Source organism: Crinia signifera, chromosome 5 (genome assembly GCF_055691185.1).
Source record: "Crinia signifera chromosome 5, ASM5569118v1, whole genome shotgun sequence".
Taxonomy (NCBI): domain Eukaryota; kingdom Metazoa; phylum Chordata; class Amphibia; order Anura; family Myobatrachidae; genus Crinia; species Crinia signifera.
Genome location: NC_139221.1, coordinates 194343413 through 194356890, shown reverse-complemented (window position 1 = coordinate 194356890; position 13478 = coordinate 194343413). Strand labels below are relative to the sequence as shown.

The 13478-nt window shown below is 44.3% G+C and overlaps 1 protein-coding gene across 2 annotated transcripts in view; it reads left to right on the top strand.

Annotated features, from left to right (window-relative positions):
* The window catches only part of AHRR (aryl hydrocarbon receptor repressor), a 564251-nt gene that overhangs the window by 424443 nt on the left and 126330 nt on the right, over window positions 1-13478 (top strand). For both annotated transcript variants that reach the window (XM_083188386.1, XM_083188385.1), the window contains exon 6: window positions 8880-9009. In XM_083188386.1, the coding sequence (XP_083044512.1) occupies window positions 8880-9009 (130 nt within the window). The remainder of the gene's footprint in view (window positions 1-8879; window positions 9010-13478) is intronic.

Genomic DNA, 13478 nt, shown 5'->3' with positions numbered 1-13478 from the left:
TGTGGCATACGGTCAGACCTGGTGCATGTCCAAAGAATATCAATGATGAGGATGGGAACAATACTGATGTAGAGCGCCGACATATAGCGATGTCCGCTCAAATTACCTCAAGACACATGACAACTAGCAATGATAACGCCCTGTTGAGATGGGTAAATCAATGTAAAAAAGGAATGCACAATGAGGTAGACACCCCGCCGTGTCGACTACATGCCAAAGGGTCATAACAGCTGAAAACTAAACTGAAGTTAATCATGTTATCGGGCAATAGGTGGGCACACGGCGGTGCCACCACGACAATACACATAGTGTGTAGACACACGGCGGTGTCAACACAGCAAAACAAACATAAATGGCACACGGAGGTGTCAACATTGTATGCATATTGAGACAGTGGTATAAAAAGTCTCGCACTGTGAAAGGGGGCGAGAGGGTACAGGGAAACGGGGCGCGTCCAATCCATGGGTATGAAAGGGGGTATATGGGATATTTAGATGAAGCAGCCCAATTTAAAATCTTCATTAAGTCCAGATGGTGCCATGGTGTTCAACCTGAAGATCCATTGGAGTTCTCTTTGGAGGAGAAGTTTGTCTCTATCCCCCCCTCGTTTGAGTGGGGGTATGTGGTCGATGATGGCACAACGGAGTTGTGTAACCTTGTGGGCTTTAGATAAGAAGTGTCTTGCCACTGGGAGATTCTTCAAGTCAGTAGTTGCATCTTGCGTTGTGTAACTTTTCTTAATAGAGGATCGATGTTGGCTCAGCCTCTCTTTGAGCATCCTGGAGGTTTTGCCAATGTACAGAAGATTGCAGGGACATTTGAGGGCATAAATGACGAACTTGCTATTACAATCCAAGCGGTGTTTAATGGAGTATGATATGTTGTCTTGGGGGTTAATGAATTTGTCACCTGTGATAAGAAACTGACAATTGGAGCAACCTGCACATTTGAATGTTCCTTTTTTCTTGCTGAGCCAGTGTACTTTGCTGGCTGGTGCGGGACCTGGGGCCGTTTTCACTAGAAGGTCTCTGAGATTGGGACCTCTCCTATAGGCAAAGCGTGGCGGTGCGGCCAGTTCTTTGGACAGGATAGGGTCACTGGCAATCAAATGCCAGTGTTCATTGACTTTCTTGCGAATGTGGTTGGATGCTACCGTGTAGGTACTGCAGAAATTCATGGTTTTGGAAGTAGTTGTCTCTGGCTGAGATTTTGTGCCTAAGAGATCTCGTCTGTCCATGTTTTCAACTCTTGAGATAGCCTCCTTGACTTCCCGTTGGCTATAGCCTCTCTCGAGGAATCTATCCCCCATGGAGATTAATGCTGCTTTGCATTCGTTCGGGTCGGATGTGATGCGCCTGGCACGGAGAAGTTGGGAGAAGGGGAGTCCTCTTTTCAGGGGGGCAGGGTGGAAGCTCGTTGCATGCAGCAGAGTATTTTTGTCGGACTCCTTTGAATAAATCGTGGTCATTATGTTGGGTCCGTCAATCTTGACTGTGACATCCAAGAAGTTGATGACCTTATCACTGAAGTTCATCGTAAACTTAATAGTGCTGGGGAGTGAGTTCAAGAAATTGAAGAATTTGATCAGTTTGGATTCTCCTCCTGTCCAGAGGATGAACAGGTCATCAATGTAGCGAACGAAGAATAGTAACGAGTCCTTGAATGCTGCATTGCCCGTGATGAATTCGGTCTCATACTCTGACATCACAATGTTCGCATACGATGGGGCCATGTTGGACCCCATCGCAGTGCCCTGTTTTTGGAGGTAAAAACGGTTCTCAAACAAAAAGTAGTTTTTGGTGAGGATGGTTTCAATCAAAACCAAAAGGTATTCAACCGGGGGGCCATTGTAGTCTGCATTGTTTGCGAGTGTAGCTCGGCAGGAGTCCAATCCCAATTTGTGGGGAATATTAGTATACAGACTTGACACGTCAAGCGTGACCAAGAGTGTCCCTGCCGGTATTGCTTTCAACTCTCCGATTTTCCGCAGAAAGTCGCTGGTGTCCGAGATGAAGGTCGGGATCTGCTTGACCACAGGTTGAAGGTAGAAATCCACCAATTGCGAGATCGGCTGGCACAAGGAGCCCCTGGCCGAGATGATCGGTCTGCCTGGGGGGGTTGACATCGACTTGTGCACTTTCGGTAACGTATACAGAAAGGGGATCTTGGGGTGGCTTTGGCTCAGAAAGTCAGCCGTGTCCTGATTAATGAAGGAGTTGTTGGTCCCAATTTGGATAATTTGGTCAATGATTTTTTTGAACTTCCATGTGGGGTCAAAGTCCAGTGGTTCATAGCATGTGGTGTCAGCCAGTTGTTTCAGGGCTTCCGCAGTATAGTAAGACTGGTTGAGGAGCACGATACCACCTCCTTTATCAGCTGGTCGAATGACCAACTTGGTGTCATTGGTCAAGGATTTGATCGCTGCTCTCTCATCACTAGAAATATTGTGGTATGAGATCTTTTGCGCCTTGATGAAGGGGTTCGTGTCCCTTTTCAGCACCCTGGTGAAGGTTGTGATGGACGGGTTGATCGTGGGGGGGTCAAATGTGCTTTTGCATTTCAATTTTGTCGGTTGCGGTATGAGCATGGTTACAGGTGCTGGCGTAGCTGTCGGCTTCAGGAAATAGTCACGTAATCTTAGTTGCCTACCCAAGTGAAACATATCAACCTGCCATTTGAACAGGTCTTGGGTGAGGGTGGGCACAAATGAAAGTCCTTTGTTTAGCAGGGATAATTCTGCCTGTGTGAGTTGGTGTTCAGAGAGATTAAAGACCACCGTACCCATATTCATTTTGTTGTTTTCTTTCTTGACTTTTCTCCCACCTCTGCGGGTGGGTAAAGCGGGTTTTTTGGCGGTTTACGAGTGCGTTCACCTCTAGCTAGATATCTGGTCTCTTGAGCATTGGATGTTGTAGCTTCAGAGTCGCTTGTGGATGTATGGGATCTGCTTTCCACGTCTGTGTACTGTGCAGGTTGTCGTCGTCCCGGGCCTCGTCTTTGTTGCTGGCGAAAACGCCTAGGCTCAATGCGTGAGAACCACGGGTAGACCCTATTTTCTTTATAGTCTAATTTGACTATTTTGTATTTACTTTTTTTGAATTTAAGTAAATTCTCCTTGAATTTCTCTATTTCTTTGTCGAGTTTGGTGCCAAGCTCACTGGCTGGGTCCCGAATGGCTTGGTAAGGGTCAGTTCTCTGGAGGTCCGCAATGTCCGCTTTAATGAGTTGCAGATCAGTAGAAGTTTGCTCAATGACCAAGAGCATGAGGTCTTGTGAACATTTGTTTAACACATTGCACCACTTGATGCAAAACTCGTTATTGTGCCTGCCAAGGGTGGGTTGATTGTGCAGTCTGAAGCCTCTCGGAATGAGGGATTCTTTGTAATATTAGGAGAGTGTTTGTCCGTGAAGTTGGAGTTCAATTTCCCTCTTCTTAAGTTTCAGCAAGTCGTAGTAGGTCTCCTCTGGCGTGTCCCTGTCAAATGCTAGGTCATCTGTGTCTGAGAAAAGGATCCGCTCTACATCGGTGGTGCTGAACTGCAATGAAGATGCAGTTTCTCTTCCACCGGTCTGAGACATGAGTGCACAACACAATATGCAAGTTAGATGACAAGGAGAGAGGTAGTGTCCCGTGAGAAGTGAGTAAAATAAAGAACAAGTCAAAAGTTTAGAGACACTGCAAAACTGCTAGTGTTAATTCTCATATGCCAATGAGGGTGCTCTGTCCAGGTAGGTAGAAATTCAGGTAATTGGGTAACAGGACGGCACTCCAGTGATGAAGCTTTCATCGGTGCCAGGTCATATATTTGAAATGCAAAAACACTTACCCCCCCGTAGAAGGATGAAGACCAGCACTCAGACGCAGATGAAGGTGAAGAAAGGTGTGTTTATTCCATAAATACAGGTAATAGCAACACGGGCTGTCCCGACAGCCGTTTCAACTGGGCATTAGCCAGTTATCATCAGGGGAACAGAGCACTCAGCAGCCCCAGTTTAAATAGTGTAATAATTGCGCCAAAACATATGTAAATGAGGATCATATGACCTAACAGATTAGGTCTGACATCCACTGTGCCCCGTCAGGTGGAGGGGGCGGGTGGCGCTGGAGTGAGTGACAGCGGGATTCCCCGTGCTGGCAGCCTATGATAGGCTCGCTGCGGGGATCCCGCTGTCAGCTGAGTGCGCGCTGCGTATATATATAATTCAGTTCATTATCATTCTTTTTTGTAACTTTTTATGCAGCTCATGCTGCTGCTGCGGCTGGCAGGGGGGGGGGAGGGGGGTGCGTGCGCTCCTGCCGCTGCGTGCGCTCCTGCCGCTGCCGCCGCCGGGTGAGCCTGCTGCCGGGCCGGGTGAGTGCCGGGTGGGTGGGAGGGGGGTGCTGCTCATCGGTGGTGATCGGTGCTGTACTTAACAGCACCGATCACCACCGATCCCTGTGTTACCGAGCGGCTTAGCCGCCGGTAACACAGGAAACGCTGTGAATGGCTGTTCAGATTTGAACAGCCAATCACAGCGATCGCCGACCGGGGGGGGCACCCCTGCCCCCCCTGGGCGGCGAGGGGGGATGTCTGCTGTCAGGGACAGCAGACATCTCTTAACTGTCACCGCGTCTATAGACGCAGTGACAGTTAGAAGCCATGACGTACATTTACGCCATGTGTCGGGAAGTACCTCCCGGCCATGACGTAAATGTACGTCAAATGTCGGGAAGGGGTTAATATACTTTAGCATAGTAAAAAACAGTACAAGCTTGTCCAAGTGCAAAGTGACTGACTTTGGCAAGAGAAAAAAATCCCTAATAATTGACCCATTTTCATGGTGAATATTGTGTGTTTTCTCCAGAATATGTTTATGGGATGCAGTTAAAATCCCGGCGGTCGGGATCCCGGCGTTCAGAATCCCGACGCCGGAATCCCGACCGCCGAAATCCCGACACTTTCTCCCTCCGTGGGTGTCCACGACACCCCTGGAGGGAGAATAAATTAGCGTGCCGAGCGTAGCGAGGCACCGGGCCCGCTGCGTGGCGAGCGCAGTGAGCCCGCAAGGGGGGGCGATCCACGTCCCCACCTTGTCGGGATTTCGGCGGTCGGGATTCCGGCGTCGGGATTTTGAACGCCGGGATCCCGACCGCCGGGATTTCATATTGAATCCGTTTTTATAATAGAAGAAGCACAAATACTCTAAATGGAATTTCAGTGACACTGTGTGAAATATAACACTCCATAATGGCCCTTAATCAGACCTAATCGCAGTACAAATTTTTTCTTAAAATGAGCAAAAGGTGGGGCAGATGTAACATGCAGAGAGAGTTAAATTTGAGTGGGGTGTGTTGAAACTGAAATCTAAATTGCAGTGTAAAAATAATGCAGCGAGTATTTACCCTGCATGGGAACAATATAACTTGCACAAATCTAAAGGTGGCCATACATCTACAGATCTATTGTCAGATTGGGCAGGTTGGAACAAATACCTGGTAATATCTGAATGACAGTTTTTGGCAGTTTTCCATCATTTCAAAGCAAATGGTCAACTGTCATTTGCTCTAATCCATTACTAGGATTTTGTTCCAACCAGCCCAGTCTGACAATAGATTTGTAGATGTATGGCCAGCTTAACTCTTTCTGCACACGTTACATCTGCCCCACCTGCAGTGCAGCATTTTTAGCCCATTTTGAGAACAAATTTGTACTGCGTCTGATAAGGGCCATTAGGCAGTGTTATATTTCACACAGTGTCACTGAAATACATGAAATTGGATTTATGCTGCTCTCTTTGCAGTGCATATGCAAAGATAGACAATCTTGTGTACATAAATAAGAAATAACTGTTTATTATTATTATTTATTAACAGTTTCTTTTATAGCACATACATATTCCGCAGCGCTTTACAGAGGATATTTGAACATTCACATCAGTCCCTGCCCCAGTGGAGCTTACAATCTATATTCCCTACCACATGTACACGCACACACAGACACTAGGGTTAATTTGTTGGGAGTCAATTAGCCTACTACTATATTTTTTTGGAATGTGGGAGGAAACCGGAGTACCCGGAGGAAACCCACGCAAGTACGGGGAGAATATACAAACTCTGCACAGTTAGGGCCATGGTAGGAATCAAACCCATGACCTCAGTGCTGTGAGGCAGTAATGCTAACCATTACACCATCAGTGCTGCCCCAACTGTTGCAGTCTGTTATTGAAAAACAGTAACTGTTACAATAAGTATTACAAGTAACAGTGTAAACAGACTCTAATGTATAATTTTACATATATCACTTCTGTTTATTTACAGAAAAACAGGTATGCATCCCCTATGCTGGGAACATGAACGAGCTGCATTACAGCATATAATTATGCCAAAGATAAGCCAATATATTAACAGTTAAATACGTTAAAGTGCATTATGCTGTAATAGGTATTGCTGATCAATCCTGCCTAGAAATGAACAGTGATTGGCATATATGTACTGCTGGACACCATAGAATGATTAACTTGTTATTTTTGAAACAATGTTCTTGATTTTATTTTTCTAAACATTAGATGTATTTGTTTATTACATCATAATACACTTCAACGTATTTAACTGTTAATATATTGGCTTATCTTTGCATAATGATATGCTGTAATGCAGCCCTTTCATGTTCCCAGCATAGGGGATGTTTTTCAGACCAATTCATGTTTAAAATAAACTGCCACAAGAAAAGACAATAAACAGAAGTTTTTTAAATCCTGCACCTAAAGAACAGAGTGTAATGCATTGTTACTGAACTTACTGGAGCATTCAGTAAAGAGTTTGTTGGACATTAAAAGACACATACTGTAGGTGCACTATTCTATTAAGGGCAAACAAAAGGGATTTACCCTGATTTTTCACCAAGTTTCTATTTGTGATCACATCAATTACAGAGCATTAAACCCCCCCCCCCCCCCCCCAAAAAAAAAAAAAAACACACGTTCCGGAGAAAACACCATATTCACAATTGAAACCATTAAAATGGGTTAATTATTAGGGATTTTTTCTCCCGCAAAAGTCAGTCACTTTGCACTAGGACAAGCTCGTACTCTATTACTAAGCTAAAGTATATTAATAAACCATTCTAAGACATCATGACATAATTTTAACTAGATCGGAGCATCTTCATAGTTTTCGTCTTTTTCACCAAAAAAGTAAATCTTTAGGCCTCTTGCCAGAAACAGAAGATGTTGACTCGGATCAAAAAGATTTTGCACGTCTTATTCAGGTCAAGTCACAACTTTCCCACACTAGCTGATTTTGAATTTCTCAATTTTTTTTTTTTTTTCACTCCTCCCTATTGTACACCCAATTTTGTTCCATTACAGTCATTTAGTTCAGAAAGAATAATACAGTATTTACCAGTTGTGAATAATTATTGTCTATTTAACTGTCCTTGGCATGTAGGGAATCAGTCAGTCTACATGGGGAAAAGTAGTTGTTAAAGTTCATAAAGTACAAATGACAAGATATTAAAGTAAATATAATGATCATAAAGGAATTCTATGCTATTGCAGGATCTTATAACATGCATTCTGTAATTTATAAAGAACTAAACAGGACACACAACTGTTTATACAGTATGTGTATTTACTGTACACCTGCTTTTGTTGTTCTCTCCCACTCTGAGGATTGTGATCATCTATCTACACATCTTATACCCATTTGTTCAGGTTTGGAAGGGTTGAATTTGGCTTGGATAATTTAGAATGTACCCACTAATAATAACTGAAATTCACATTTCTCTTTAATCTTTTCTGTTTTCTCCCAAGGTATTACAGTTTTAGGTGGGTGGGGGGTGAATTAACAGCCCCTGTCCCACATTGCCGGCTACCTGCATTGTTCCGATACTTGCATATTTTCCGATAAGCTCTGTCCTTTGTGAAGCGGCTCTGGACATGTGCAGAGTTACAGCGCCGGCAACGGGGCATGCTCAAAGGGATCTGTGATGGATCCCTCAAACACTGAGTCGCTTAGAAGCCATAGGCTTCTATAGAGTAACGCCATATTGCAAAAACCCGGGATTAAGTGCGTGGGGAAATGCAGTTAAAACCCAGACAACAGGGTTTTTACTGCATTTTCCCTTTAGTGCATCTCACCCCTACTCTAATTCATAAAAAGTTATAATTCTAGACAACGGGCATAGGTTCTGGGTTACATTTACAAATATGGAGTGCTTTAGCATTTTTTTTTATACATTGGTTTATGCACACATACTGTACTGTACATCCGAACAATGGGGGTTATTCTGGTCCATTCACATGGGGCGTTCATTTGCTCGGGGACCAATGTTGGGTCTATGTGCATGTGCAGCCGCATTTCACCGGGTGCACACACCCAAGACAGCAGAGGTGGATAGTCACGCACATGGGAATGGCCAGCATTTCATGAGCGTTCCCATGAAAATGCTGGGCCTTCCCATGGTAATCGCCCAGGGATGTCAGAGAGTCACCTTAGATGTGCATGGGCCTTTCACATCATTCGATGGTCGGCAACCATTGAATGATGTGGGTGTTCCCCCAAAGCCTGCAAATAGATTTTTATGTTAAACATCCATTCGCAGCCCCTACAAACGTACACAGCATTCGAGGGAGGGTGGGCATACCAGCATTCGGCAGGCGTGGTCTGGTGGACTCATAAGGCTGCGAATTTGCAACCTTGCGACTCAACCAGAATAACCCCCAATGTGTCACAAGAGGTAATTTTACAGGAAATGTACACATTATCTGGTGATTTTCTATGGCTTGAAATCCAGGTTGCTCAGAAGGTGCACACCTGGATTTCAAGCACCTGTGTGAGGTCCTATGAAACGAATTGGAGAACCTGGTTTAATGTTTTCTTTCTTTAACCGGTATTTCAGACTGATGTCATGCACCAAAATGTTTATGATTACATCCATGTGGATGATCGGCAAGAATTCTGCAGGCAACTTCACTGGGCTATGAATCCTCAGCAGATGGTGCTTTCACAGGAATTGCAGACAGAAACAGGTTGGTATGTTTCCAGATACAGCAAAGTAGAAAACAGGTTATTTTTTAGCCAAAAGAGCTGACACCCTTCCTCCCCTTTTCCTTTTACCCTTCTCTTCCTCAAGTTTTAATCTTTTGCTAAATTTTGTGTGCAAGAAGCAACAAAGAAAGCAGCGCTCTAAGAACCTAATAAAGTATATGCATCAATTTGAATAAAATAAAAAAATTTAATGACACATCAAAATTACATATGTAAACACATGAGAAATATATAAAAATATATAAATGGACCTATTCGGAGAGATGATATTGTGATAGTCACCACTGGTGGATTGATTAGACCTGCGCTGATCAAAGCTTGTGTCCAAAGAGTGTTCAGAGGAAGTCCGTCTTTTTGACAAATTTATGGATCTCCTGATGGATGCCTAGATGTCAGCCCGTTGGCAATAGTAATGTAGCCGGCCCGGGATACCTTTTTTAAGGATAGCAATCCAATGTCCAAGATTCCAAACGGTCCAAAACCTTGATAGATGTTTGTAGGACAGGATCAGAAAAATAAGCAGGTGATCAACGATTTCCCAGTTAGGACTAGTTTATCTCTCCAATGTAGGGTCCAGGAATACCAATGTGTTTTGCTGTGCTGACTCACAGCTTTATCAAGGTGTATTCTGTTTGGGGAAGTCCACGTTTATATACCCTACTTCCTGGGCTAAAGTTTGTGTCCTGTGTGATTATTTGGTACCTCAGCCAACCTGTATGGTACTTAGACCCCATACAGGCCTATTTGAAGACAGTTATTGTGATTATAGCTGAGCCACATGTTCTTTTGTTTTCATTATGCTTCTGTTCCACACCACCATGCTTGTATGTTTGCTTTTTTATTCTTGTATGTGTCATTGCCATTGGTAAAAGCAGATTGCAAAAATAAAAAAATAAAGAAAAAGAGTATTGCTGGTATGGAGAGGAAAAAGGCAGAATGCGCCAGTGAGAAAAGGGCTGAGAGGCTAGCATAGGCAGAAACTGATAGAGAATGTTCAAAAATGATGATGCAAACTGTGTGGTGGGATTTCTTCGATGAGTATTCCTTCGCTGCTATTAGATTTTTCTTTATATATATATATATATATATATATATATATATATATATATATATATATGTAGCATGGGCTTGTGGTGGGGCCCTTGGTAATGATGCGGCACTTCACGGGTTTAGTAGAAGTTGAAGAGGTTTAATGAAGTAAGTGTCAATACATAGTCGTCAACGTTTCAAGGTTGTGTCGACCTTTTCATCAGGACGTGCAGTATTGTGCATAAAGTGCCAGTGCGAAAATAAAAAAAGTGCCAGACGACTATGTATTGACACTTACTTCATTAAACCTCTTCAACTTCTACTAAACCCGTGAAGTGCCGCCTCATTACCAAGGGCCCCACCACAAGCCCCTGGTCTGCTACTTGTACCCCCCTGTGGAGGAAGGCACCGCGGTATTTGATTTTCTCGTCCGGAGTGCCGAACGCCTCTTGCTGCTATATATATATATATATATATATATATATATATATATATATATATATATATATGCAGAGAGGGACAAAGGGCACTCAGGGTCTTTTAAGGGTGAAAGCAAGAGACTGTTTATTCAGTCATGCAAAAAACGTCCGTCACGGACGTTTTTTGCATGACTGAATAAACAGTCTCTTGCTTTCACCCTTAAAAGACCCTGAGTGCCCTTTGTCCCTCTCTGCATATACCAGGGGCTGCAAGGTCCCCATCGCTGGCACCGGGGCGCATCTACTGACTTTGGCTTCACCTAAGACCTGAAGTGCCGGATCTACCCTTTGTCTATATATATATATATATATATATATATATATATATATATAGGTCTCTGCTGTGGAACAATCAGCGGCACCCCGACAGGCTTGTGAAAAGAAGATTTATTGCACAATGGTGACCGACGTTTTGGGGACAACGCTCCCCGTTTTCAAGGTGTACAAGACAATATGATAAGGAAAAAAAGTACCTTAAATAGTGTGTGAAGAAACGTGAACCCTCCTCTCAGCGTCCGTCTCCGGCGTTCCACCCGGCTTCCGCTGACTTCCGCTGACGTCACCGGGGGTGGGGGGATTTTTTCCCTGCGTCCGTGCCCTGGTGACGCTTCTGGCGTCTGCTGGTTGCCTAGGTGATCCGGCGGCGGCGTCTGCATGAGAGAGTGTAGACATGATCAAAACAAATACAGATGATGCGTGATACATAATGAATATAAATGACAAATATTAAATAGTGTACATGGCCTAGGACAGGCATTATATATATAAAGTGCTGGTAGTGCTGTGTGAAGACAGTGGCATCGATTTAAAAACAGTACGGTGGCTGGCACTCTGTCCATGTTTTTGTTCTGCTGTTCTAATAATTATACTGGTTATAACTCTAATAATGAGGACATGGATACCCGTGGTTGACTAAAGGTATTTGGTACTTATGTAGTATCTGGGCGTCCGATTTAGAAATCGGATCGGATCGCATCGCATCGCATGCGACCAAATCGTATGCGATGCGATGGTCAAGATTTTTCCATAGGATTCAATGTTAAAATGGTCTGAGTCCATTTTAACATAGAATTCAATGGGAAAAAGGGGTCCTTTTCCTTTACACAACTATCCAAGTACCAGGTATTTAAGGTGTTAGAGGGACAAGTTCAGCAGTCCTGGTGAACGGTGGGATCTTGCGTACGGGTGGTTGGAGAGAAAAAAAGGGGGGGGGAAGGGGGGAGAAAGCAGGAGATGGGTGCGCAAGTCGAGCAGGGAGCCGACATGTCTGTGTCGGTTAATCCGGATGAGGTCTTCAGAGTGGAGAATATTGCCCCTGACTTTATAAAAAGATATTAAGGGAAAGTCTCTCGTTGAGGCCCACGGGGCTACAGGAATCAAGCGTGAAGATCCACTTCGTTTCCTTGCGGAGCAGGATTCTTTCTCTGTCTCCGCCTCTTCTGCTCCAGGGAACATGGTCTATGATGATGTGCTTTAACTCCGAAAATTTGTGTTTCATGGCTACGAAGTGCTTAGCCACAGGTTGGTCCACTATCTTGCCGTCAAGTGCGTTTTTTATGGCCGAGCGATGAAGGGCCATCCTTTCCCTCACCGATCTTATTGTTTTGCCCACGTATAATTTGTGGCAGGGGCAGGTGATTATATAGACCACGTGGGTGGATTGGCAGCTGAGCACGTGTCTAATCTGGAATTTTTGGTCACCCTTAGAGTTGGAGAATTCCTTACCGGTGATCATGTGGGTGCAAGTTGTGCACTTCACACATTTGTAGCATCCCGGGGATTTTTTGAGGAAGGTGTCAGGCTGTGTGGTTTGTGCAAAGTCAGAGATGTCATTGTGCACAAGAAAGTCCTTCAAATTTTTACCCCTGGTGTAACACGCCATTGGTCTTAGATGCTTCAGACCAGGCAATTCACCGTCGGTGGCGAGTATGGGCCACAGTGCTCTGGTGGCTCTGGGGATGACGGCACTTGTGGTGTTATATTTTGAGATCCATGGAAGGGTCTGCTCTTACGAACGAGGAGTCGGTTGTAGAAGGTCTTCTCTCTTCATCTGTAATACTTCCTCTTTCTGCTGCAATAGCCTTCTTTTGTGGTACCCACGTGCTTCGAACTTGGCAATTTGTTTGTCTAGCTCCATCTTGGTTTTGTTCGGGTCATTGCTGATTCTGGCCACCCGGATCATTTGTGACCTGGGTAATGCCTTTATCAGGGCCCGCGGATGGTGGCTGTTATGTTGAAGCAAAGTATTTTTATCTGTGGGTTTTGAGTAGACTGAAGTATGGATCTTGCCTTGGCTGATGGAAACTTGCACGTCAAGATAATTAAGGGATTCTCTGGAATATTGTGAGGTCACTTTGATGGGTGATTGTCTCTGGTTGAGATGTTCCAGGAGTTTTACCAGTGCAGGCTCACCCCCCGTCCAGAGGATGAATAGGTCGTCGATAAATCGTGAATAGAGGAGAATGTGGGCTGCTGTATTGGGATCTTGAAAAAACATCCGTTGTTCTTCTTGGAACATGAACACGTTCGCAAAGGATGGGGAAACATTACTCCCCATTGAGCACCCTGTGAGTTGTAAGTAAAATTCTTTATTAAAGAGGAAGTAATTCCGTTTCAAGGTTAGTGCCAACAGTTGAATGAATAGCTTGATGTCCACGGTCTGGAGGTCTTCTTCCCTGAGGAATTCTTCCATGGCTGCTAGGCCCGGTGCGTGGGGGATCGATGTGTATAGACTATTGACGTCTAATACACATATGATCGTGTCCAGTGGTACTGCATCAATCTCTTTGAGTTTGTTTAAAAAGGAGGTAGTGTCCTTTATGTATCTAGGATGTTTTATGATCAACGGCTGAAGTATCCCGTCTAGGAACTGGGATATGGGCTGGTACAGGGAATCAGGAGCTGATATTATGGGTCTCCCCGGAGGCGCAATTAGGCTTTTA